Genomic DNA, 27,799 nt, shown 5'->3' on the forward strand with positions numbered 1-27,799 from the left:
TATCATGAAAGGCTGGTTCTACTAGGTTTACTAGAGTTTGATGTAACAGCTGAGGTAAACCTGACTTTACTGTTAGGAAACTAGATATAATGAGGGAAATTTTGTTGCTTAGGTCAGAGGATTCTGGCCCAGCTTTCTGAATTAAATCCCCCATTTCCTTCAGATGCCTTCAATCTTCCATCAAATTTTCAGTTTGAATACACAGTCAAAACCATCATCTGCACACAAACATCTTTCAGAACCCAACTGTGCATGTATGGTAGGAATCCTGGTATACTGTAATTAGGGTGTGCCCATTTGTTCCTTAAAACAGGGAAAAAGCCCCAGCCCATACAAAAATAAACCCATAACATACCAAAACCAGACAACTGAAATCCTAGTTCAAGATTAAATTCCTGTATTATTCTCATTAACACATTCCTTAGAAATGACATTATTTTCTAAAAATTTTTCATTTTATGAAAAAATAGGTAGAGCAGCCATTTTCTTCATCATCCCATACAACACAGAAGTGGATTCCAGCTAAATTTTGTGGCTGCCTGATTTTTACATTCCAAAAATGCGCTGGTGACCACTGGGTGCCAGAAACACATGTCTTGCAGCAAAAATGCTTCTGGTCTCTTTAACTCTTCCAACTCAGTGCACACATAAGCAACACATCAGCTAAGGATGAAAACCCAGAGAGCTGCCTGGGTTTTCAAACACATTCAGCAGAAGTGTCTATGAAACATTACATTTCCTGCTGTACTTCTGGTAGCACACTAAGGCCAAAACCAAGTACAACCCTTACACCTAAATCTGTTTTTTTTTCCTTCAGGCTTCTCTGACTTTACCCTAATTTGACCTGACCAAAGAGTAAAGCCACACACCTTACACATTACGACTGCATGAGTCAGCTCCAGGCTTAGAGGTCTTAGCTCATGAAAGATTTCTCAGCATAGTAGCCCTCATCTCATAGATCCTCAAAGCACATTTTAGGGTCTCATAACTCTATTAAGGAAAATTGCTAAAAGGCAGGCATGGGGAAGGAGCTCTGGAGGAAGTTACATTACTCCTACACTGCTCATTGGTGGGTTAAGGTGTAGATAGCATCATGTTGTTTGACCTCCTAGATACACACAGCAGATGGCAAACATTTTACCTAAATTTCATCAGGAGGAGGTAAGGTGGCAATGAGAGTGCACAGTGTTTCACCTGGATCAATTATGCACATGGCTGTGTCAGCACCAAGCAAAACAAAGCACCCTGGGCTCCTCACCAGCACTGCCATCAGCCCTTCTCTACCTCCTGTTCTCTGGCATTCTTTAAAACCCTTCAAACATACTTCCTTTTCATCATGGGGTGAGAAGAAAGGACATAAAAATTCTTGACCTCCTACAAATTTTCTCTGGTCTATATCTCCACTTTCCTCACTAATGCTCATTATCTCTGCCAAGCCTGCCAGCCATCCATGTGCTGGCCAGTTTCTAAAGGTTCCCTTGCCTCCATCCCTATCAGCAGAGACTCAAGTCCATTCCTTCCTTCCTGTTCCAAACTCACTCCTGAATCTGCTTTATACACCTGCTGCCTTCTCCCTCCTCACTTCCTAGACAGTCACAAAAAAGCTGTTTCTGAATTACACAGCCTCCTCCTAACACCAGCCACAAATCTGAAGTCAAATGTTGAGGAGAGCTACTTCAAGGAAAAGAATGCAGAGGAAAACAAATGCTTCTTAATAAAAAATAAAGAAGCCAAACTGAAGTTTTAGTGATGATAATCTACACTATGTTGCAAAGTGCCAGTGGGGGTGGGAGTGGGAGTAAAACTATTAAGATCCAGCTCATGTAAACAAAGCCTTGCTATGGCAGAAATACAGGGAAGGAAAAGATGGTTAGGATGACTAAAGTAAAAATCTGACACCGCCTTTGGAAGGAATTTTAGATGAGCCTGCACCACCTTATCATTATAAAAATTTATGATAGGGTGGATCAGTCATGTGTGTTGTTTTTTTTTAAAACCAAACTTGCATATAAATTAACTCTTAATGAAGTAGTCTGAAAGCCAGACACAACCATTTGCAGACTGTAATCATGTAGTCACTGCGTGAGGTAAGGCAAAGGTTCTAGCTCCTGAATTTCACAAGAGAAAACCTTTGCAGCTAGAGACTGCCCCAACTTCTACCAGATTCACAAGCTGCAGGACTCAAGACAATCAGCAGGCTGACAATAATGGTAAAATGAGTTACCATATCTGGATTTCTCATGGCAGAATCAGCTTACAATGAAAAGTTGCATCAAAAGTCCAAGATATTCCTACATAAAAGAAATATGGTCCACAAACCAGCAGCTTTTAATGTATTTCTTAATTTTAGAGTTCAAAATGTAACAGCTGTATAGAAAGTAACAGTCAAATTGAAAAAAAAAGAGAAGAAAAGCAACCAGAACAAAAACACAGGAGCTGATGAATTATGTTTTACAGCTATATGCAAGGTATTTGAAACAAGTCCACCTTGCACAAAAGACAACAGATGCACTGGCTACCAAGAACAAAAAGACCTGGATAGTTTCAGAAAAAGACCACTGCTTCCAAATGGAGTCATAGTGCCCAATGCCCACCTTCAAACAGGCTTCCATTTCCCTGGAGAAAGACGAATCTCCCACACACAGCCTGCACACAGTCTATCCCTAGAGTACAGAAAAGCACATGTTGTTTCTGTTGGGAGTTACCCTCTTGCTTACAAGAGTCCTGATAGAGTCCCCTCATGATTTGGTCAGTCACTCCATTTACTGTGGCTTTTTTTCCCATCAAAATCTCCTCTTTTACTGCAGCAGGAATACCCAACCATAATCCTCTGGGGAAATGAATGCTCTGATCAGCACGTTCACTTGTGAAACATGCTTTCCCTTCAACACCTGATGACCTACTTCTCCATTACTCTTACAGGTGCTGAGAGTGGTATTCTGGAGTTTCTATCTCAAACAGGTCTTGATCCAGGAGTAACAGGTATTTCTGTACCACAACCACAGAACAGAAAAACATGGTGTAGGACCTACTACCATAGGAACCACACTATTCTGGACTTGCAGTTGTTGACCTGGTAGGATCTCTAAACAGTGAGAGAAGCCCAGGGGATGGGATTTGAGACTTGGAAACCTCACTGTGGGAGTCCAGACGTGGCCTACATAGTGAAACTCCTGTCCTAGTTTAGAAGTTTAAAGTGATGATTGTTTAGACTGGAAAGGACACTAAGATCATAGAGTCCAATCCTAAATGCAGCACTGCCAAGTCCACTACACCATGTCCTTAAGTATGGTCTATGCATCTTTCAAATATGTCCAAGGATGGAAACTTCATCTAACCTTTAAGTGCCTAAAGACACTTTGCTGGTTTAATACTTTGCTATAATCTACTAACTGTATTTACTTGATGCCCTCTGAATACAGCAAACACCTAAAGCACATCAAGCCTAAATTTTGATGACTGAATCTACAGTCAAATCCCATGCAAGACCTGCAGCATTAAAGGATGTTTTACCAACACTTAAGCAGAAGCCAAGTACACCTACTCAGCCCCAATTCCTAAATGCTACTCCCTGGGCCCCAATATACACTCCCAAGGATTATATTAGCCCACAGACCTGCCACAAAGCCACACTAATTTAATAATAGCAAAGGCACATGTCCTCGATTTCAGTTTGAACCTTCACTGCATTAACTTAGGGCACCCTCAGTCAGGCTGTGCTGTCTGAAGTAAAGCCAGGTCAAGAAAATGCAAAACCCCACTCTGTTCATACTTGCTTGGTATCACCCTTCCTCCTCCTTCTCCCCTACCCCTGACTGAAATTATTTCCTTGTTGACTCTGCCAAATAACTGCATGCACAATCAATCCCTAATCCAGTTCTGACATTTTCTTTATCCTTGAATGCTTTTTTTTTTTTTTTGTTTTCTTAAAATGAACTTTTTCAAACCAGACTCTCTGACCTGCATCTCTGTTAAAATAAAAACTGCACAGGTGGCTGGTTACACTGGGACCCCAGAAGACACGTTTCCCTGGGAAGGTGACATTGCAATGAGAAGATCAGAGTGATAAACACTTTACTCAGACCAGCCCCACCCAGAACCACAGTGTAGATTTTCTGCATTTTTCCCCTTTATTACAAATAGCCACAGGAAACATCCAAAGAGAAAGCAGCATCTAAACAATTCTACTTCATTTCACTCACTTAAAGCACCTGAGGTGAGATGAGCAGTCTTGTCTTCAAACTATTTTTTAAATAAAATGTATGGGTTTTCTTTTGGAACAGGTTAAAAATAAGTATATATGGTTGTTTATACTATTGCTTGCATCAAACTGTCAGGAATACATTTGTCTTCAGCAAAAATGCAGTGAAGATTTATGAGACACATGGGACATACAATATTTAAGCAGCATCTCTGACCATGTCCTTTTCTAAAGCAACCAGGGACAGCAATCTTTGACAGGAATGACAGCTCTCAATCAGTGTTAACTCAGCTTTAGGAAAATGTGCATCCACGAGAAAATGTGGAATTTAAAGACCATGACAACCCACGCACTGAAAGGGGGAAAAAAAGATACAGCTGGAGAAGAAATCAAAATTGTAATTGAGAAACTGAATAAGAAAGTAAGAACTAAATACTGCCTGCTCTAAAAGCCTGAAAAAGAGCAATTTCATCTTATCTCCTGTGAAACGCTCTCTTCTTCTCTGAATCCTGCTATTTGCAATTAGTCAACAAGGGGTTACCTAACTAAATCAACATGTCACTGCAAACGGGCTGAATACATCTGCCAGAAACACCACAGAAATGTATTCAAAATTTTCAGTCACATCCTTAATGCTAGTACCTCCTATTTGTACTCATCTCTACAGTCCTTCTGGATCACTGTTGTTCCAAGTGAACAAGCATACACTGAGCTCCTCAGGGCAAATGTTTTCTGTGCCACCAACATGCTCATTCATTAGACTTGGCATGCATTTTGTCATTGAGTGAGAAGCCTTAATATTTGTTTGAGGTCACGGCAAACTGCATGCAATTGTTCTTTAACAAGTGACCTTATAATAAAAAAGGTGTTTTCTTTAATACACTGGCACTGCCAATCCACAGCATCCTATCATCAGTAATCTCTTACCCTACAAGAAGGGATAGAAATAGGTTCTCTGGGCACCCTGGGCCAGGAGGCTTAACTGACTCATGCAGAACTTGACTGTAACTGCAGTTTTCAAAAATCACAGTCCATACGTTGTCTGAGACTTTCAGATATGATGTTTTAGAAACAAACACATAACCAAGCCCTGGACTTGGTGATTCTGACTGACACTTGAAACACTCAGCCCTTAAAACTCCACACTACATTCCTACAACATATAGAGGTTATCTTCCTTCTCATAGTAAACTAGCTTCACTCATGTAAGAGATTTTTTGCCAGGGCTCTTCGGCCATGGTAGTAAGTTACTTCCAGCTAATACAGGTTTTCCATGGGAAAGCTTTATCAGAGCCAAAGCTACTCTACTCAAAGCCTCTACTTAGTCAGGCAGCTCCTGCTCTCAACCACTGCACATGGAAACCCGTACTGTCACACACAAAATGATAGTGCCAATAGCCATTCTTGTAAACAGCTGTGGACAATATATTTTTGCATTTATAACCAACAAAATTTTGAGCAGGATCTTTGATTTTCTGAAGTGCTCCTCATTTATGGTACCTTGTGCCCCCTAAGCACATCTGCATAGAAGTGTTCTCAATGATTTGGGCAGCAAATCACAACTCTGCAATGAGGATCTATAGAAAAGTGAGAGGTCTTCTTGAAGTTACAGGGAATTAATTGTAAGCTTACTGTGATCTCCCTCTATAAATGCTACAAAAAATTAATACATTTTTGCTGTTCAGTAGTGCTGTTTGTCACTTCTGTGAATAGGCCTTAGCTATATTCTTATACTGTTCTTTTCCCAAGGGACAAAAAGTGCACATACAAGAACTATTCACATAAACTACAATGGTCTTTGTACCATGAAAAATATGTTTTATCTTCCTGTGGAACACCTCAGATGCCGAGCACAACCTTACATGGTAGCTTGAGGAAACAGCATTAATCAGTGAGTGTAGAACATGCACACATACATGCTTTGCTTTCTTGACAGCTCTTGCCAGAACCTGCCTGAAACACTACAGAAAAATGTCTGGCATCACACAACACTCCCAGAGTTACTCCTCAGGCAGCAGAAAGCATCCCCTTTCCATAATATTCACTTAGAGGGGCTGTGTCTCTAATATCCACCACCATTGCCAAGTGTGGTCACTTTGCTGGTGGTTGCACTTGTTTCAACATTCCCAGAACAATGCATTTTTGCATCTTCTCTATCAGTTCATTGCTGTCAAATAACTCAAATTTTGAAAGGAAAATAAAGAATGGTTTGACAATTTCTGCTCCCCTTCTACCTCTTTGGAACCATTTTGGTAATGTTTCCCCAGCTATATAAACCCAAGACAGCCCAGTGAGCACACAGCCTTATGCAATCAAAACACTTGATTCAACAATGGGTATTTTAGTCCTTAGTACTGCTACAAGTGGTGTATTTCCCATTTTGTTCTTTATTCATATGTTTAGCACTCTAACAGCAGAGGCTGATTCACTGGTCTTTGTCTCAGTTTTATCCCACTTAAAAAATTCTTTTGAAAGCAGATTTTATTTCAGTTGATAATTATGGAGAACATATACATAGAATGAGAACAAAAACAAACCAAAAAATATCTCACTGTTCTCAGGTTATTAGGATGCAGGAGGGAGATCTTACAGGCCAATACAAAATGATGCAAAAAATGCATAGTAAAAGGACTGGGAGAAGTTAAACTGGGAGAAGTCAGGCCTTTTGGCATCCCCAGTACAGAACTGTGAGTGCTGGGGTACTAAACAGGGAAAGGATCACAGAAAGTAGCTCATGCCCTTCACAAACAGCATCTCCTATTGCCACTGCTGGGGAAAAACCACTGACCTAGACAGATCACTGATGGCATTAGTTCATGTTCTTATGGCCTAGTCCATTAATTTACTTGCTGAAATACAGTCTGCTCTTCCTGTGAGGAATTCCTCTGAGCTAATGATGATGCTATCACCTTTTCACCCATGCTAAGCACTTTTTTTTTTTTTTTGCAGTTGTTTAAAATGTTTAGCAAAACTGATCTGCTGCCCCACATGTCAGTTTTATAAACTTTGTCTTTGAGCCCTGTACTTTCCTGCCTCAGGTCTCTTGTCTCTCATGGCCATAGTGCCAGAGCAGCTGAGCACCCTCCTCTAGAATACCTCATTTCCAACTGCATGACCTTTTCTGCTCAGCCAAGCCTAACTTTCACCAGAAGTCAATTCTGAGTCTTTCAACTTTAAAAGCTTTGTGCTACATTTAAACCCTGGGCTCTTCTGTTAAAGAGAGTATCAATTCCACAGCAACACAGCTCTTCAGCCTTACAGTAACTACAAGCTTTTAAGCATTTTATTGTTTTCTTGCCATTTAGAAATACACTATTCATGTACTTATTTTTAGGTGGAATGAAGAACTACTCATATTTCTGTAAACACCACAAAAGCCTCTCTGCCCCAGTTAAATGAAAACTATGAAAAATATTAAGGACTACAGCATCAGGTATCCTAAGAAATAAAACTACCTTCTGTTTCCTTCAGGTCACACTCTTCCACAAATGCTTTCTAACCTGTCCCTGATGTTTTTTCCTTTAGCTTCCCCAGAGCTTTACCACTTTGATAGAGCTATAAAATACTACTATTCTATCCAAAAATAAACTCCTGACTCATAATTTCTCAGTACTTCACGATGATTAGTGACTCAGCTCCAAAAAGTTGGACAGTGGTCTGATGCTTTCAGCATATTTAAACTAATCAGCACCATCCTCACTCCACCACCAGCAGGTTTCACCCAGTCCAGCTGTTCTGTGCAAGTCCAGAACCCACTGAATAAAGAGAAAATTCCTTGTCAGAGAATAAATGTAATTTACTGTCCTAAGTGCTTCTCATTCTTTATGTGTTATGCATATGCAGCAAACCACCAGAAAGATTTTTTCAGAAGCTTTATTTATCACAAACCATCAACAAAGGCACACTTAGGAAAGTTACTAACTGAGAGTTAAGTTTCATCTGATTCCAAAACACAGACTATTAGTGAGAAAATTGAAAAAAAATAATTTTCAAAGTTTTATGTTGAGTTTGACAGAAGGGTGAATAACAGAATCACGTACCAAACCCAGCAGTTTTATAAGAACGTCTAAGCCCTTCATTTTAGCATACAAGTGGTGTTCATAGCAAGATAGCTCTGCTTATTTAAACATTAGACTGATTTCAAAAACCATTAAGAAAATGATTTAGGGATGAGATTGTGGAAGAAAATGAAATAGCTCAGCATCCTATTCTTCCACTGTGCAGGAATAGATACTATTAAGCTCTTGAAAAAGCCTTTCTAAAGACACAGACTTTTGTATTTCAGGAGTACAATCCAAATGTATCAATTATTTTTTAACAATACAAAAATGTCCTGTAATGTAGATGTAATACAAAGATGTAACAAAAATACACCTGAAGTTCAGTTACCACCTAAACTCTCATCTTTTCCAGCACAGACCTGCCCACACTGCAGTCTCCTCTACCTTTTGATGAACAAACTCATCTGGAATTTTCAAATCAGCTGCAGTAGCCACAGTATCAGCTTCAGCAAGAAAAAAAGTTCTTATATTGTGGCAGAACATTTCTCTGAGATGAAGTCTCTATTTTTGCTAAAGATAATTCCTTGTCTCACATATTTGTTTTGGGCATAAATACAAATAATGATTTAACACACAGACACACATACATGTGTCACCTACAGGGCTTAATAATTCAAAATGCCTCCAAGTTTCTCCTTCCTTCTTGAATCAAAAGTGGAATCTCCAATGCTTTTGCCAAACATCCTAATTTGTTTGTAAGCAGACATTGTCCTATCTATAGTATATCAGTAGTTTAAGGCAATCTAGAAGATTTGTACTTATCACCACTTGGAATAGGATTGTTACACTCTGTGATTGACAGCAGAATTAAAGTATTTCTAGCTACTAAAAAAGTGCTAGAAATGTTAATGATTTTCAGAAGTCTTAAAGCTAATCACTAGTCTGAGACACAGATATGACAGGCTGCAATAATGTTCAAAAAGTCAGGGAAATACCTAAAAACATTAACAATAAAAATTCCCACTCTGGCACTAAAAACAGCAGTAGTATATACACAAAGAAAGACCAAAAAGAAAAGGAGAAAACTACAGAATATAAGTTCACTTGCATATATAAATACACTTACAGAATACCTCTTTGCCTTCTTGCACACAAAGAAAAGCAAACGGGAAAATACCTTCCAAAAGATATGAATGGTGCTAAATGAATAGAATCTCTTTCTGAAACTTTTACAAATTACACCTTAACCAAAGTGAGGAAATTTCCAAACCACAGAGAACACGGGGGAACATAACTGGACTTTCACACAACTATCCTGCTTTCTATTATCTGAAAATGTATTGAAAGCAATCTGATAAAGAAAACAGAGAAGCCAATTTGGAGAAGAAATTATTTAAACCTGGCTGTAATTTTGTATTTACAGGTTCCAACTATCAAAATACTGCAAGAACAGCTACCTCAATCTGCTCAAATGTTAGAGAAATTAGGATAAAGACTGCACCTCACAATGCTCATATGCTCTAGAAAAAGAGAAAGACAAAATTTCACTAATTGAAAACTAGCTTTATTTTTCAGAGCACTATATTCATACCACCTGTATTCCACTTTTCAATGAGAAAATGAAAGAAGCCCAGTGCAAAACTATGATCTACTTTGACCAAAAAAATGGAGAAGTGAAAAAACTAAAAGGAAACGAGTTAAGAAAAACAAGAAAAGCAGAAAAGAAGGCAAGAGGACAAGAAGGCAATGACACCACATTTTCAGTATTATTTTACCTTCTTTCCCATGTTAGATAAAGGGTTGCATCTTCAAATTTTATTAATACCAAGTAAATAAACACCCTAAAATATTAAAGCAGTTACATTATGTTCCTACACAAATTAGTTTTATTACAGTAGTGATCTCAGCTGCCTTGACACTAATGTATGGAGAACTGCATGCATATCAATTCTTACAAAAATTCTACAAATGAACATAAATACAAAAAGTAAAATTTAAAATAAAAAGGAGGAAGCAAAGCAAAGGCTTAGGTTGCAGATACATAGCCACTATAGTGAGAACAGAGCCTTAGCCTTCCCTGGAAAATCAAGGTCCATATATAAGCAGGAATCCACCCATTAGCAGTGACGCCAGACTTCACACAATTTACCCTGTGCACACACCACCAATCTGAGTAAATATGCACTCTGTATGATGCAAGATACTGACCCTCCTGTTCAAAGGAATGTGATGACAGGTACAAAATAAAGAACAGCAATAGCTTTGGCATAGAATATCTCCTACTGCTGGTCACCATCAGCAAGACTAAGTGGCTACTAAGATTTAACAATCAAGACATTCAAGGGCAGAGGAAGAAAAGGTCAATAAAAAACTGCATTATTTAGACAAGTGTCTGTGCTAAACTCACAGCTTCTGCATGTTGGTCTTGGAGACACAAGTGCAGCCCAAGCTTCCTGTTCCTCCCTCCACTACCTCCCACCCCTTTTATTTGTTTGCTTGTTTTTTAACAAGACAGTGGGGTTTATTTAAAAAAAGAAAAACAAAACTGAAAGCACATGCAAATACTGCACGACCACAGTAAAAATTAGGATCTTACTGCAATGATCATTTTAACCTTTTCTGAAATCAGAGCTCAAAAGTTACCAATGAAAAAATATACACCCCTATTATTTTTCCTTAGGTTTTAATTGGTATAACTTTATTATGTAATAGCCAGATGCCCTGCAATATACAACTTGGGAAGGTACAGCAAGAAGAAGTCCTGTAAGGTTTCAGTTGTCAAGTGTTAACAGGCAACTGTTTTGTGTTTCTTTAATTTATTTATTTTTCATTTAAACTTCAGCACAGCAAAACTAGCATGATTCAGCAGATGGGAAGCTAAAAAGTATCCAAGGTATCCAAGCCACAGGTCTGCACTACTTACCAGGCTCAACAGATTATGATGACATTTAACACGGATCCTACAACTGGTTATTTTCTTACAACACACTTATGATCATATTTTGAATACATCTATGCAAACACATGGGAAGAATTATTCTTTAATGAATAAAAATACATCTTAAAACTCACACATGCATACAGACTGAACTCAGCTAAACTGGAAAAAAAACAATAAACTCCTCAGGAATCCCACCTCTCACAGAAAGCACAAAATAACAACGTCATTGTTAAACTAAAAGCTCCTGGAATTCCTTCTACACACTTTCCCTGACACCCTCACACAATAAAATGCAGGGGTCAGTGGTACTGAAACAAGGAACGGCAGTTCCACTCTTGTGCACATACGAAACCAAGTGACCCAAGCTATTATTCCAGTCTGAGGCACTTTTTGTTCCTAATATCCAGATGCAGCAGCTTTTTTTTTCCCCTTTTCTCTTTTTTTTTTTTTTAAGAAATGACTGTGGACACCTCCTTCACATTTTCCTTTTCTTCAGTATTTTCACTTCATAAAGCTGCAGTCAATGTGTTTTGTGTGTAGTGAGAAGGGAATGGCACATTCAGTGGTGGTCTCAGCCACAGCCTACATTGGTGGCTCAAGTAGTCTCAGGATTAGGTCTTTGTGTGTGATGAAAGGATATGAAAAGTCAGTTATTTAAACTCAGTCAAGCTGTTGATTTTGGGGAGGAAAAAGGTTTTGCAATTCAGTTTTCCTCAATAAATCACTGCCCTTTTTCAAGGGCAGCTGCAGATAGTTCACATGTTCACAGTGTTCTCCAGAAACAAAACAGATCATGATTTTTTTACCCCTCCCCTCAATCTAACGTAGGGTAAGAAATCAAAATGAAGGGGCCATCACATTAATTACTCAAATTTACTTGAAACTAAAGCAGAAAATCAACTCTGTTAACAAGTAATAAGATCACTGAAAAATAACAAGGGCGAGAAACTACAGAGAAAACTATTCCTTTAAAATTTACCAGAATAATTTACAAAACCAAATGAAAGTCTGAAAAATACATTTCACTGTTCTCTGTACTCAATCAGTTTACAGACACAATTTCCAAGCAGCAGTTTATCAGTCTGGGTACTCATTAGGCAAAGTCTGAGATCAGAGTTTAAAGATGCTAAGCCTCTGCAGACCTATCTTGAGTAAGAATATGATTCAGCCTTTGATAAGCTCTCAAAAATACAGCATCCAAAATACTGGCCACTTAGGAATATCTGGGCTAATGTGCACAAACCACTAATAGATATATTGGATTCTTAATTCCTAATACCCATCATAAATTTTAACACCTAATGCTCCATCAAAATTTTATTCTATTTCTTGGCTGGCCTTTTCCACAATTAGTGCATTGTGTTTTATTACTGCTGCACTGAGATACACATTGCACAGAGAAGCTGTGGATGCCCCATCCTTGGAAGTGTCCAAGGCCAGGCTGGATGAGGTTTTGAGCAACCTAATCTACTAAAAGCTACCCCTGTCCCTGGCAGGGGGTTTGGAACTAGATGGTTTTCGAGGTCCTTTCCAACCCAAAGCATCCTATGATTTTAAACTACAGACCCTACACCTACCAGTGAAGTCCACATCAACAGAACCTTACAATCCCACAGTTAGGCAGAACATTCACATCTAAATAAAGCAAATATTTAAATCCTCTTAGAAAGTTTTAAAGCACTGTAATGGCCTTCACATGCGTTGTCCTTTACCCGAGGAGATTGTAACTTAGCTGGAAAACAGCTGCCAAAACCACATAATTCTGGTTAAGAAAAAGAAAAGGAGATGCAGACTGAGGCTAAGGAGGCTAACAATAATTAAAAATATGTAAGCTCACCAAACAAGTTCATTCAGCTTTTCGACTATCTTATTCAACTTACAAACATTGATTTCCACCTGATTTTACAAACAAATTTAATGCCATATTTGATAGAAATAAGTGTCATAGTGAACATTGCTTTCTATTTTACTTTCAGGAGAACTGGTATGGTCAGCCAGAATTCATTACAGAAGATAAGACCCAGGCTTAGACTGCAGATTTTAAAGTTGGGGGTTTTTTTAACTTAAATGAGCTTCCACCTGGACTCTAAACACACCATTAAAGATATCTTAGCTGAAACTCCTAATGTTTAACCTTTGGTTTCTTCTCAATTGTTCTACTTCACATCTACCCACCAAGTTTTGTTCCAGCCATGTAATCAAACACAGCCATACACATGTTCTAATAAAAGACTTATTTTTAATTCATAAACCTTGTGGACACAGCAGTAATTTCCACAAAACATAGTCAGCTGCACTAACATGAGATGTCTCATATGCTGATAAAATTCATAAGAAAAAAAAAATTACTGCCTTCTAGTGAGGACTGCTTCTCTTGCCTTCAGTCTCTCAAGACAGGTGTGTTTTATTTTGGTGCACTTCAAAGCAAAGAATGAAAAGATGGCAGAAAACTTTAAATGCAGTGCAAGTTGCTACTATGGGAGATACTGCAAAGCAATGGTTTTGTAAAATCTAACCAGATTTTCAAGAGAATACACAAGGTTCATGATGCATTTCTGTGCTTGCCACATACCTTCATCTTTGATTTAACAAGGAAGTGTACAGAGACTATCCACTGTCTTGAAGTGAGTCTTTATTCTCCTTAACTCCATGAAAGATGTAAAAATTAAACTCTTTCTGTTCAAAGAATTAATTTTCAACCAGTATAGCTGTCTAGAATAATAATGCTCATTATGGCTGTAGTGCAGTGTATAAATCTTATTACATACTCCAAAAAGAATATTATCAATTTTTAGCATTGCTTAAAAATCTGTATTTTACATAATTACAAAATTCTTGAAACTAAGAGGTGGCACTTAATTATTTATTTATTGGCACTTAAATTGGCTCATACTGTGGTTTTTGAGTGTCCAATCACATAGTATTTAATTCTGTTGAAATTATACACTCACTTGCCAATACAGTAAAAGAGTGGAATGCTTCACAATGATCCTAGCAAGAACTCTGAAAAACGACCATTTCCCCAATGCAAATCCGCTCAAGAAAAGCTTCTACACACAAAGTAAGATGAACCAGTTACTGCATTGTTTATTAAGTTTCACTTGATTCCTCCTGACAACCATTTAAACAATGAATGTTGGGAAATGTCTCTCAAAGAATCAACAATAATGGCTGGGATCAGAGCTTTTATATCCAGCTAATACTGTTTTTAGAAAGGAGAAAATATTTCTTCCTGAAGGGATTATAAGAAGTGTTACAAAAGACACCTGCAAACAAAACAAGTGACAAAAGATCTCTATCATAATTGATAACAGTTATCCTTTGTAAAAATCTCTGCTTCACTAGAAATAAATATATCTTTGCTCTTGAATTTCAAAAGCATCCACTAAGCATGAAGGCTGCCGATCAAGAAGAGTAAATTTTAGAAAACCTGCCAAGAAGAAAGTGGTTTTTTCTTATGGATAGCAGTGCACTATTAATCAACACTAAGATCCTAAATTTTCTTTTCTGATGCCAAGTAGAGCAGGCAAGCTTTGAAACACAGTGTCTTTTTAATAGTGCAATGGACTTGTAAAATCTACTTTGTTTTTTGGAAAGCAAAAACTTTTCACTTAAAAAATAAACTCCAGAATTTGACAAATAATTCAATAGCCAATTTTAAAAAAACACATAAATTAATCAAGATGAAGGAAAATATCTACCAAATGTGGTTTACAGTAGGAGCGTGAAAGAAGAAAACAAATCTAGAAAAGCAGGCTTCACTCTTTCATTCCAGAACAGCTCAGTTTCAGAAGCACGCACTGCCTAAAGGATCTATACACTGGTTTTCCAATGTGCTGGTAGAGGGTTGAGCCCTCTGTACCATGTGCCATGCACACAGGGCAGACTCTCTCTCAGCTTTCTTCTGAAGATCAGTTTGTTCCGTCAAAAGTGCGGCAGCGCAATTCTCGAGACAGTTTGCTTCAGGGTCTGCTCCCAAAAGGAAGTATGGACAAGATCACACCAATTGTGGCTCCCTCTGCCTTTGCAGACTTCTGCAACATTTTCCCAGCAAATTCTGCATCCTCAGACAACCCCACATGCCTTTAAACCACATGCCAGGGCATGCAAAACACCCACTCAGTTTCTTGCAATAAAACCACCATGCAAGTGGTCTTGCAACACAGCTCTCATATTATTATTGTAAATGCACAGAACCAAAGAAAATGGTTAATCATTTTATCTCAGGGCCAAAGGACCCAAAGGATGCTCTGGTCATGAGCAGTACATAGTATGAGCACACACAGTGCAGCCTGCTGTAAAGGGGACACACTAATGCACATATAAACCCCTCTGGCCCAAAGGACAAGCACACTCTGCAGGACAGATGGGTTTGACACTGTGGATGCAAACCTTAAGCTAAGAGAAGAGGATAAAGACTGCAGGACAAACTGAACTTCCAGTCAAAAAGAAACCACATATGCATAGTCTCAAGACTGTTGAAATAAAGTAAGATAGTCTGTCTAATAAGACAGAAGAAGAAGAAGACTTGGAATCTGTACAAACAGTAGAATATAAATTGTTCTTAAAGAAAAACCATATTGCACTTTCAAGAAGAATTTAAATTAATTTAAATTAAATTAAATTAAATTAAGTGGTCGTGAATTAAAAATCTCAATATTCACAGTAAGCAACTCCCTAACTCACAAAAAACCCCAACTGCTGTAATTGATAGGTAAAATACACCACATTTCTTTTTTCCCCAAAAAGACACTTTAAAATGGCACTGTAAAAATCTGAAAAGCAAAACATACACGTCCATTTCAGCTACTTCACTAAACTACAAAAACCACTGTATCTTAATAGACGTTTTTACTCCTTGGACTACTTTTTCCCCTATTTTCAAGAGTTCAGTAAGAGCAACATGTTAATCACTACTCAACCTGAAATGTCTTTGGTTTATTTTTAAATAAGCCAAACCAGGCTTTAGATCCTGAATAAATTATCTTTAAGAGATGAAACAAAGATAGCAATAGCACCTTAAGAAACATTTCTGACCTCAGCATGACAGGTGTGATCCACTAAGTGGATCCAGACAATTCACTAAGTCTTTTTTATCTAGCCTCCACAATTCTGTGGATTCTGTGATTCATGTTACTTTCATACAGTACAATCACTCTTTTTCAGATTTATCCTCCTGCAATGTTTTACGAGAAAGATTAATAGCAACTGCAACAGAAAAATTACCTTGATATCATACATAATCCTTTATCATTTCATCATCATCAAAATCTTAATGCTTTGTCCATCTTGCTTTTCTGCAGCAACTTATTTTACTTGTTCCTATTAAGGCTATTATATTCACCCTATTACTACTAATCTTTTCTTTGTAAATAGCCACACCTATTTTAATCCAAAATGGTGTGGTAAGCATTTGATTCTTTGTGGAAGTAGACATGTAATTAGGTTAATCTGCGCTATCTTTTCATGTGAGCTGATTGTTTCTTTACTATGGACATATTTCTTATAACAGCAATAAGCTTGCCAGATTGCTTGGAGGCAAATCAGGAGCAATTTACCAAGCATGTAGCTACTATGAGCTCAAATCTTGACATAATAGCAAGCTGTGTAGAGCCACTCCTACCTGCCAGTTATTACTCATGTTGGCTTTTTACTGACACGTTAAATTTCAACCGCGCCTTTCTTTCACAAACAAGTACTTTCATTCAACTCAGCTACATCTGTGACAAATAGCTGATCTTCAGCAAAGCATACAGGAATCTAAATGCAGAATGCAGTGCAGAAGTCTCTGACAGCAGCAACTGAATTACCTGCACGAAGTCCAAGAACGTCAACGGAAGCAAGTCATCCAAATGGCCAATGTCTTTGGAGAAACGGTTTAAGATTCTTCCTGCAGAAACAGGGTTGAGAAGAAAAACAAAAGGGAAGTAAATATAATTCCTGAAAAGATCCATGTCTTACCATTTCAAAAACAATTAAAAGGAAACAGCTGGACTCTAAAAATAAAACGACAATTTTGGAAACCCCCATGAAGGGAATCTTCTACAACCACTGCAACATATTTTGAAGAAGAGGAGTTTTTTTACAAATGCCTTCTACCCAAATATATATAATACCTTTACCTAAACAGCTAGAAAAAAAACTTAAATGGGCTTTGAAGATAACATTTCAACAGGTATAGAAGAAGATAACATTTAACAGGTGAAACACGTATGCTTTATATGCTTAACATGTGCAGGTAAAGGTTAACAGCTCAGACAACTTAATGCAAGTTACATCAAGCAACATCAACCAGTATCTGCTCCTATCCTTGACTGAAACTCACTAGTGCATGCATGTCTCAGATAGATCATAGCTGATCTAACTGATGTTTTTTAGCAATTCTGTTCTCACCCCTCAACATTATATAAATTGTTAATTCAAATTGTAGGTGTTTCTAAAAAAAAAAATCTGAGATAGATTTGCATTCATGCAGCCTTACATTTATACTCATTCAAAACCTTGACAATACTGATCTTTATTAAAGCTAATAAAACGATTTTTAATCTGCTGTCAGTGAAGCATTTACATTTCTCTATTTTCCCAAGTTCTACTTGAGTGAAAAAAATCAGTTATATCAGGACTTCTTTAATAATTAAAGTCACAGTGCTGCCACCCATAAGTGGATTAGTATCTTTCTCTATTAATCAGTATCTCTACTCACCAGGAAAGAAACTAAACCAGGGGTGGGAATCTGGCCTTTCTAAGGTGTGTGATGCCCATACATGCATTCACATTGCTTTGTTATCTGCATATATCTTGATTCAATTATACTTTTAACTGGTACAAACATATTCACTGCACTGGCAACAAAAGACTCTTTTTTTTCTCTTTTCAAAGGAGCTCATTAAACTGAAAGCAAGTTTAAAGTTTCCACAGAGTGCACTGGCGACATAATTTAGAGATAAGAGATTCTGAAGTAACTTCTGTAGCAACCATCATGCTGGTTTTCTGCTCATATCTCCTTTTCATTCATTTATTTTTAAGGGAATGTCTGTTCCACACCAAACAATACAGAAAATATCCTCTCCTCAGGTCTGGGAGAGAGAAACTGGTGGCAAAGAGCTTGTTCTGCAGTACTTCACTACCCAAGGCAGTTACTTCAGGCAGCCAACAGCAGAATTCACCCTGTTTCTAGGCTTTGCCCACAGAGAGGAAGGGTAACAGCAGCACAAGATTCAGAAAAATCTCTTTCACCTTTTTCTACTGGGAATAGCACATGGGCATGTTCCCTTTTACTTATATCAGGGTAGATACATCAGAAGGAAGTCCAAGGCAATTTTTAAAAACCTTTCTTTCTCCCATGATTTTCTTACATGGAGACTGGTCACAGAAGAGTGATCAAGCACATGCTGCATGCACACTGTCACTAAGGCTGCTTAATATCCTTAAATATCACATTCTAGGTTATTTTCAAATGAACCAAGACTTCACTGGCAAAAAGAAAATAATTTGAAGAGGTTAAATGCTTCCTGCTGACAGAGCTTTCCTTAGCAATGTGTCCAGCAAGAGCAGATAAGGGAAACTAGGCAGAATAACAGATTGGGCTCAGGGTATTAGAAATCTGTTCACAGTTTTGTCACTTGTCTTCTGAGTGACTTCACTTTATTTTACAGAGCAAGGAGCACAGCAAGGAGAGGTGACACTGCTAAGCTCCTCCATGAAAAGCTGTGAGACCCACCAACGAGCTGCACACAAGGAGAAAGGATTAATCCCACAGAGAGAAACCCCACCTTAATTCAGCCTAAGAATCACCCTTTGCCTTTTAACCCCAAGTAAGTTTTATTTGTAGTGGTTTCAGATTGATGTAAGAAGCCACTGCACCAAAGGCTACCCCATGTGACACTGCCAGGAGGCAGCAGGGTCACTCAGGCTGGACACAGCAGGGTCACTCAGGCTGGACACCTTTCCATGGCCACAGCAGGGTCACTCAGGCTGGACACCTTTCCATGGCCACAGCAGGGTCAGCCCAACGCTGGCACCTCTAGCAATCCAGCACTGCCTGCACATTAAGAGTTACTGTGGATCTCCTCCTCTTCCAGTGAAATTCTCTGAACAACATGGTCATGACAGAAAACTTAGCTCACCCAGGCCATCCCCAGCAACCCCTGGTTTCACTTTTTTCCATGTTACCACCCACAGCCCCAGTTCCCAGAGGTAATCATGCTGCTAATTAATTGCCAAAACTGTATTTTTTTGCAACTGCCTCATGAAACTGTTAAGTATAACAATGTTTCTACAGCTTCTGTTTTGACAGTTCTGTGAGCTGCCACTAGGGAAGTGGAAATTAATCTGATGTTATCAATAAAACATGAAAACATCTTTTAATCTGCCTAATCCTCTTTAAAATGTAAATACAATAATTCTTTAAAATGACACTGACTAAAATTTGAGTGAGCAAAAGAAACGGTATATGAAAAAGACAAACCTTGAAAACTGGAACCTTTCACAGTCCACCTAATACAATTAAACAGTGGCAGCATGAATCAGTTGCTTCCCAAATAAACATTAAAGTGAATCTCTGATAGCAGAGCCTCATTGTTTTTGAATTTTCAAATTACTGAAAAATTAATCTGTTTAGTGTTTGCACACAGAAATCCTGGAAAATGACACCTGAAGTCATTAAGACCAGGAAAACCTTTTGCTTATTGCTAAGAGGTCTGTATCTCCCTCCTGTGCTGTTTATCTGGTGACCATGAATGCTTTTCTACAGCTAAAGGCAAGTGACAAACCCATAAGCCTTAGCCTAATTTCTGTCATTGCTGTTTTTCAATTCTATTAACCTCAGAGACAGTAGAAGAGAAAATACAAGTCTGGAGATGCATTTCAGATCCTGTTCACAGGGATGTAACTGAACTGGCATTTTAGACAGCATGCCCTACACAGAAGGAAGCTACAGTAAGCCACTAAGGCAAGCAAGTTCCTTCACCACGTAGCAGGGGCAGCAATGCACCTCCAAGCAGAGGTGTTATGCTTTGGAAATATCCACAAGATGCCCCACAGCCATTACAGTATTGCATTCAAAGCAATTGCTTCATTTATAAGGATGTCTACAAGTACAAGAGGTCTATTTCACAAGGTATGAAGAAACAACTGTTTCCACTTACTGGAAGCACAGTAAATCAGTGACTTGCTTATGCATTATTAAACATGCAAGAGAAAACATTCCAGATTTAAAAGTTAAAGTACCTATTTGGAGTCAGGACTCAAAATGCTTACAGTTATGACTACAGCTTCTATCAGAATTTGCAAACCTAACTTTCGAGAATGGCCCCTCAGACTATGGAAACTGTTGCATCTGCTATTCAAGAAGGGCAGGAGCTTCACAACTTACCTGTCTCCTCACCCTGAAAATTATATTTTCTCTCCAAAATCTTTAAACCCTTCTCTCCTAAACTTACAGATTATCAGCATTACCTTGCCACCATCATTCATATTTTCAAAAACTCCAAACTCCTTAAGTAAGCATCTCTGAGATACATAAACATGCCAAGAAACAACAGATCAGTCCAGTATACCCAATTCACAAAAAACTTTAAGCTCCCTTAATACCTACATCCTTTACTTATCCAGCTAGGGGTTACAAAAGCAAAAAGAAAATACTATATCTAAAACCTCTAAGTCAATCACCAAACCACTAACAAAAAAAGTCCTTTAAGAAATCAAAGATTAAGTATGCCAATGTTACAACAGCATCCAAACTGGTGAACAGTATCTGCTATTTCAATCACTCAGGCTTCCATGCAGTGTTAGCAGCAAGCTGCAGAAGGGGACGTGCTCTCTTCAGCAGTCTTGTGTTTGTTTTTACATCAAATAACTTAATCAGAACACACACTGTTGTTAGATTTCTTCCGAAGTAATTAAATAACTATTCAATGCCAATTAATCACTGTTAAATAAGGGTCTGTCACCAAAGTGCTATGTACACATTTCAGACTATTTAATGGTCAAATACTTGGCAGTATCAAAGTTAAACAATGATTCATTAAACCTCCTCCCCTACACAATAGTTAGGCTAAACTTGAAGTGAAAGAATCAAAACTCTTTTGTCCTCTGTGAAAAAGACATCAAACCTCAGTATGTGATATTCTTTTCTTCCTCACTCTGTAAACTGCTTTAACTGCACGAATCGAAATGTGTTCAGGTGCTACAAACCCACTTTGCTCCTGCAGGTGCCTACTGATACTTTGGAATAGATGTTCAAACCAACCATACAAATAATGAAAACACTTGACTGTGCCACACCTCTTTAAAATGTTTATACATACTTTATCATGAAAGAAATACAATCCAAACTGAACCAACACTCAAGATGTAAACACCAGAAAAGGATTTTTTTTTTTTTAAACAAGTAACTAGGATCCTCCACTGGAATAGCCAAATGCCATCCACAGTATTCAGTGTTGTGCAACCTAAATTCCAACGACCCTAAGAGCAAAAGTACATTATTTCTAAATGCATTTGGCACTTCTAGTATACTTTGTTGGCCAAGGCATTCACAGAAATACTTCTGTGTAACACAATAGAGTAGGCACATTGATTTTCTATACCTTGCAATGAGTTTACAAAACCTTTATACCCACTTGCTTCATCACACATTGCAGAAATACTTTGTCACTACTTCTCTACTTCATTGATTCGCCTCTTTGGAAAAGAAAAAGGGTTTCAGAAAAGGGCCTTCTACAGATAGAAAGATTTTGCCACTTGTGTGTGCATATGTGTGCACTCTTGGAATGTTTTTCTCCTCAGAGATCAGGCTAATCCTCAGTGCAGGCAATTTTAATTGCATCACACTTTTTATTTCAATATGCAAATGTTAGTAATAAATACTGCTTTGCATAGCAACTTTAACTCCTCCATAGCAATTGGCCTAAGTATCCCAATCCATGTACTGCATCTACCAGGAGGAAAAAATATTCAAAATCTCTTAAGCTACTCTGAAACAGCGAAGCCAGAACACCCTCACTGCCCAGCCTCCACGGAGAAAAAGTTACTTTTTTTTCCATTCCTTGCTGCAGACTTACAGAAACCTGTCTAAAGGCAACCTGTAGTGCTAAAAACAGATTCAAGAAGTCATTTGTGTGTAACTGAACATAAACAACCCCAACTAGGATTGCACACTTGCTTGAAGGTATGCCATGCCAAGGAGATGCTCACCAGGGCTAGGACAGACAAGTTTGGATAGATACAGGTCAGAGAACCCCAAAAGCCACTGACTTTGCTGAGTGAGCAGAAGCCCCTGGTGTCCCCCATGCCCTGGCACACGGCTGGGTGCCACTGCTGCCTGCAACAGCCAGGGCACAGCGTGGGCTTCCTGAGGACAGGAATGTGCACCCCAACAGCCCCAGTTACAGCCTGGCACACCAGAGCCCTTCTAAATGGACACCTGGCAGCAAAATAATGCTCTCAATATGTGTGGCAATAAAGGCACACCCAAAGTAGGAACAGAAGAAATAGCTGGACATAACCAGGTACATTTAAACACCCATCCTTTGAACACGATTCCCATTCTGTCCATGGCACAAACTGGCAGCTCCCCACATATCTTGCTGTTAGGCTGTGGCATTCAGCAACTGATAAGCCTTTACCCATGCTCAGTTCACACACACAAACACACACACCACAAAAAGAAAAAGAAAAAAAAAAAAAAAAGTACTGCAACCACAAGCAGCCTGCCGTTTCATCAAAGCAATGACAAAGTGGATTGTCCATATCAAATGTTGGCAGGAAGCAGACATTACATCAACCTTGTAAAATACAACTGTGAAATCAACAAAATAATTAAAGATGGATTACCGACTTTGAAAGGAATTGTAAGTTTGTGAAATATTTCTTCAGAAAGAAATCTGGAAATGCATCTCCTGCATAGCTGTCAATTACTGATCTACTCTGGCTTTTCTTCCATATTTCTACAAAGAAACGTCAAAGGGTCTGTTATCTTTTTTTAATGTATGTTTAGCACCACATGTCCACACAAACTGCCATATACAGCATTGCTGTCTTCCCCACAGGCATCCTATAAATATAAATAAGAAATTCTACCCCGTTTTTTTCTTTAGCAGACTGAAACTGATAGGAATATTATCACTTTCTTAGACATTTGCAAATAGGCACAGTGGTGCTGGGCCGAAATATGCTGAGATCATAATATCCATTTATCTAAACTGCCAGCATGTAATGAATTCAGGTGGGAAGCCTTCTATCCAAATTAATTTACTACTTGAAAAGGACTTTTTACATAAATGCTGTCAAACAAGAAAACAGTTATGAAATGAGAAGAAAACTCAAACACTGTGTTTGATCTTATTTTTAAGTGTAGGATTTAAAGGAAGAAGAATAACTATGATAAAGATAAGAACAGAAAACAGGCTTCTTTGGAAATGAATTTTTATTTTTACTGCTGAGGGAGACATCTACATTACCTAGTATGAATACATTGATCCTAACTGTAGAGTTGTTTTTGGAGCTTAAATACCATTGATTGGAATTACCCTGCTGTGGCAAACCAAAATAGGTCAATGTTCTATAGAATTTTTTTATCTCTTTGGTAATTTATGTGGTACAGTTGATTTGTCCTTTTTCCTGGGTCTACTCACAAGAGAATGTGCATTAACATCTGTTATCACCAGCCAAAGCCTCCTCACATAAGTTACAATGCAGAAATTATTTCTAAAGTCTGCATTAAAAACAGAAGCAGACAAAGCAAAAACCTCTTGATTGTGTGGTAGAAAGGGGGGAAGTGTAACTTTCCCTTTTTTCTGAAATTGCTTTCTTGGCAAATCTCAGCATACCTTCTGCATCCTAACTGCCTTTCTGATTGTATCTCATTACCCATTAACTAAGATGGTCACAATTCCAGATGTAACAACAGTTTCAAAACAGAATTTAACTTTGGTGCTGTATTATACTTTCCAACAAAGCGATCCCATTTAAAAAAAGTATGCTGCAGCTGGGATAATGCATTTATCAGCAATTTTCTAATTATTGACCCCTGCAATCATATCCTGTAATAGATGGTGAAAGGAAGATTCAGAATCATCTAAAAGTACAAACTTCTAGCAATATATAAAAGTTTTATGCTAGATCCTGAGTACAAAGCTACATCTCTGCTTCATAATTAGAATGACAATGGCAGACACCTGCAATCCCATCCCCCTCCAATCTCTGGAGTAATATCAAACTTCTAATATATAATCATGTGATGAAGATTGCCAGAACAAAGTTCTAACCATTCCAGAAGTTAAGCTCTGGATATCCTCTCTGTTTCATTTTAAACTCATCCACTGAAGCTATTTTAAGTTATCCTCTGTTTAATGAAAAAAATCTACATTTAAACATATTGAAATGAAAAAGCTCACAACCTAAAATGATGCCACCAGATCATAAGCACCATGACCCTTAAGTCCTATTTTTAAGGGACACAGTCCAACTAAATAAAACATTTTAAAAAGGTATTTCTATAGAGGAGGGGGATACAGTGGAGTTAAAACTGGCTTCCTTACCCTTCCAGAAGAGAAAAAAAGCTTTAAAATGGTAACCATTTGCAACTTCTTATCAATTGGTGTTTAAAAGGTTGTCAAGTTATACACTACTGACAAAATTCTCCATTGATTTACACCACCTTCTTTTTCTTTTTCATATATAAAGTTAACTACTTCAACTTCTCACCACAATGCAAAGCATCTGTATAACAGAAACCCAAAACATTATCTAGAAAATGTAGTCTTATATTGACTTTCTACCAGCATGATTATGAATTTAATTCTGCACTAATATATTTAACCACAAATACAGCCACTTACAAAAGGGCACTTGTGCACTCTAGTTCTTTCTGCTACAAATTGAATCTGGGCTGAAAATATGTCCCAAGTGCTGTTTTGCTGCAAGAGGGACTTACAAAAATTAAACAGAATACTACAAATCCAGATGGACTGAAATATCTGAAGAGTATTTTGTTACTGGAATACTTACATGAGAGGAGAAAAGCAGCTATTAGAGATATTTTCATATTTGGTAGCTATATAAAATACATATCAATGCAAAATTAAAATAAAAAAATAAATATATGTCACCTTCCTGGTAAGGTAATTCCAACAAGAAAAAGGAATGCTATTCCTATGCCATTTATACTATCAAGACTTGATTGAGAATAGGCTTTAACTACTGCATTTCAGAAAATACTGAGGTGGATCTCACATAGCTCTTGCAAATCTGCTCATATTTATTGCTTTTCTTACCATTCTATCTCCTAAAGATAATTCTCATAATAAGAATCTTAATTTCCAATGTTCCAGTATTTTTCTCTTCCCCCTCTCATTTTTTAATTGGTGTTGAAGCTAGAGGGGCTCAATCATCACTCCAGTCTAAAATGACAATGGAGAAATTGACATTACTGAATATAAAGCAAAATCCTGAAATCTTAGTTGAAACTGCTATCTGGTTATCACTGTTATATGGTTATCATTCCAAAAACAAATAATATGCCATATTTTACCAATATTCAGATATTTTACCAATATACCAGATATTCAGATCCCCATTCATCTTTTTCCTTTTTTCAGAACCATGAAAGAGAATTCTATAGGGACTGTTTCTTCTGTTTAGAAGTCTACAGGGACTGAATTCTACAGAGGCTATCTTGGGACAGCCAAGACTTCTGGCTCTACCTAGCCCACCCATTCTGAGGATAAAGCCAAAACAGGAGAGTTATTTCAGTTCAATTTCACTTTAATCTTCATCTGACTCTGTAAACTCTTCTCCTTTGCTTGGCATGTCCCTTCAGTTTGAGAATTCATTTTTCTTTCTCTCTTCTTCTGGAATATGTGATTGGTTTGGAAAGGAGAGATTCTCTCTAAAGTTCATTCATTATATACCCATGTAATGATTCCTGAAATACATTTTCCTTTTTAACTATTCCTACTATAAAAAAGCCACTGGGAATCAGAAAAATCTTATTAAAAACCACATGGTTTGGCTATCCAGAATGCTCAATGGATGACACTGGATAATTTTCAATGGATTTTTTTCCTGCTTCACATGGAATGCCACTACTACAAAACTCAAGAGATATTCTGGGATTCTGACAGAAAGCTCACTTAGTCTGCTGTGCAAATAATCAAAGCATTCCCTTGGAAAATTTGCTCTGTGTAAAAGAAGACACACCCCACACCCTCATGCCCCATGAAAATAAATATTTTGCTTCAGTTTGGGACTTTTTATACCACATGTTGGAGGAAAATCATAGAACATTTGGAAACTTAGGTATCATTCACAAAATAAGACAATGGGAAACCTGCCATCCTGTTTATAAAGGTACAGCCAAGCCCAGGAGTCAAACAGAGGCAAAGGTGGGGCAGAGATCCACAGCAATGTGTAATTTTCAGTAGAATTTTCTATTTTCATAGAGAATGCACTGAAGGTGGGTCCCCATCACTCCAGCAGGTATGTTAATTCTCTGCTACAGGCACTTCTGCTGGAGGTCTCCTTCAGCCCCTGCTCTTGAAGCTACTCACCCCTTGGAAAACTCAGCAGAAAGTATGGCACTGGAAGAAGGCAAATGGGTGTGTGCCTGAAGGCTACTGCAATCAGCACAGGAGAGACCACAGCTGGAATGAAATCCTCCAGGTTTTTGGAGCCTAATTTAGGGCATGGAATGGACCCTTTCCAGTGCAGCAAGCTTTAGGGTGTAAGGAAGGATGACTTCACCTACTCCTCTATTTTGTGACTGGCACCAAATTCCACTTGCAAATCTTGCCTGAGAAACAACCAAAAATCTTTTGTCTCAGAAAAGCTGAAGGCAACCACAACCCAAGAGTTTTATTCCAGAAGTGATGTCCAAGAGAATATACATACAGTCTGACAATGCATTTCCTTGGGCCACCGGCTTCTGGGGAAAAAAATCACTATAAAGTAAACTTCTTTACAGCCTAAACTATAATTAACAACACTTAAATGAAATCAAATGAGAAAAAAAAAAACCCAAATATGACCTCTACTGTATATTTCATTCATTACATTAAAGATATTTTAATAATTACATTATTAAATGCTAAGCATTTTGAAAAGTTATACAAATGCCTTTGACTCTACTTCTCTACTGGGCAACTACTAGAAAGCTTCATCCCAGAAACAAAAAAGAAAAATATATACAAGAAACAAGCAGCTAAAATGAGAAGTTGCTGCTGATCACATGAAAACATTAGTCGTGCATATATCAAAATCAAAGAACCTTTAATGTTTATGTACAAATATACCTTAAATCCCCACAGATTCTTTTGACTGCTGAATGCTAGAGGTTAAATTAAAACCATATAGTTATATTTATGTTGCTTAAAATTAAAGAAAAAATCCCATAATTTCCTCTTTTTCATGGCTTTTTAAATAAGAAACTTAGAATGATAAATACGTTAACAGCAACATTTCTTCACTTCTCTATGAACACAGAAAAAAATTTACACACATCAAGGAGGAAAAAAATTACTTGATGGAAGCACCATGCAAGCAGAAGTGAACACCATTTACAAACCCCTTTGGTTTTGTTCAGTTCAAAGACAGACTTCACTGTGAAGCACTGATTTACAGCTGTCCAGCAGTATGAGCTCCTAAATAAATACAAAG

The 27,799-nt window shown here is 37.8% G+C and overlaps 1 protein-coding gene across 2 annotated transcripts in view; it reads right to left on the bottom strand.

Moving 5' to 3' along the window:
- Window positions 1-27,799, bottom strand: part of ABCC4 (ATP binding cassette subfamily C member 4) — a 140,322-nt gene that overhangs the window by 47,407 nt on the left and 65,116 nt on the right. For both annotated transcript variants that reach the window (XR_008840954.1, XM_056496459.1), the window contains exon 20: window positions 16,954-17,033. Coding sequence is in view for 1 of the 2 variants with exons in the window: in XM_056496459.1 (XP_056352434.1) it covers window positions 16,954-17,033 (80 nt within the window). In the remaining variant the exon portion in view is untranslated. The remainder of the gene's footprint in view (window positions 1-16,953; window positions 17,034-27,799) is intronic.

Source organism: Oenanthe melanoleuca, chromosome 1, assembly GCF_029582105.1.
Source record: "Oenanthe melanoleuca isolate GR-GAL-2019-014 chromosome 1, OMel1.0, whole genome shotgun sequence".
Taxonomy (NCBI): Eukaryota; Metazoa; Chordata; class Aves; order Passeriformes; family Muscicapidae; genus Oenanthe; species Oenanthe melanoleuca.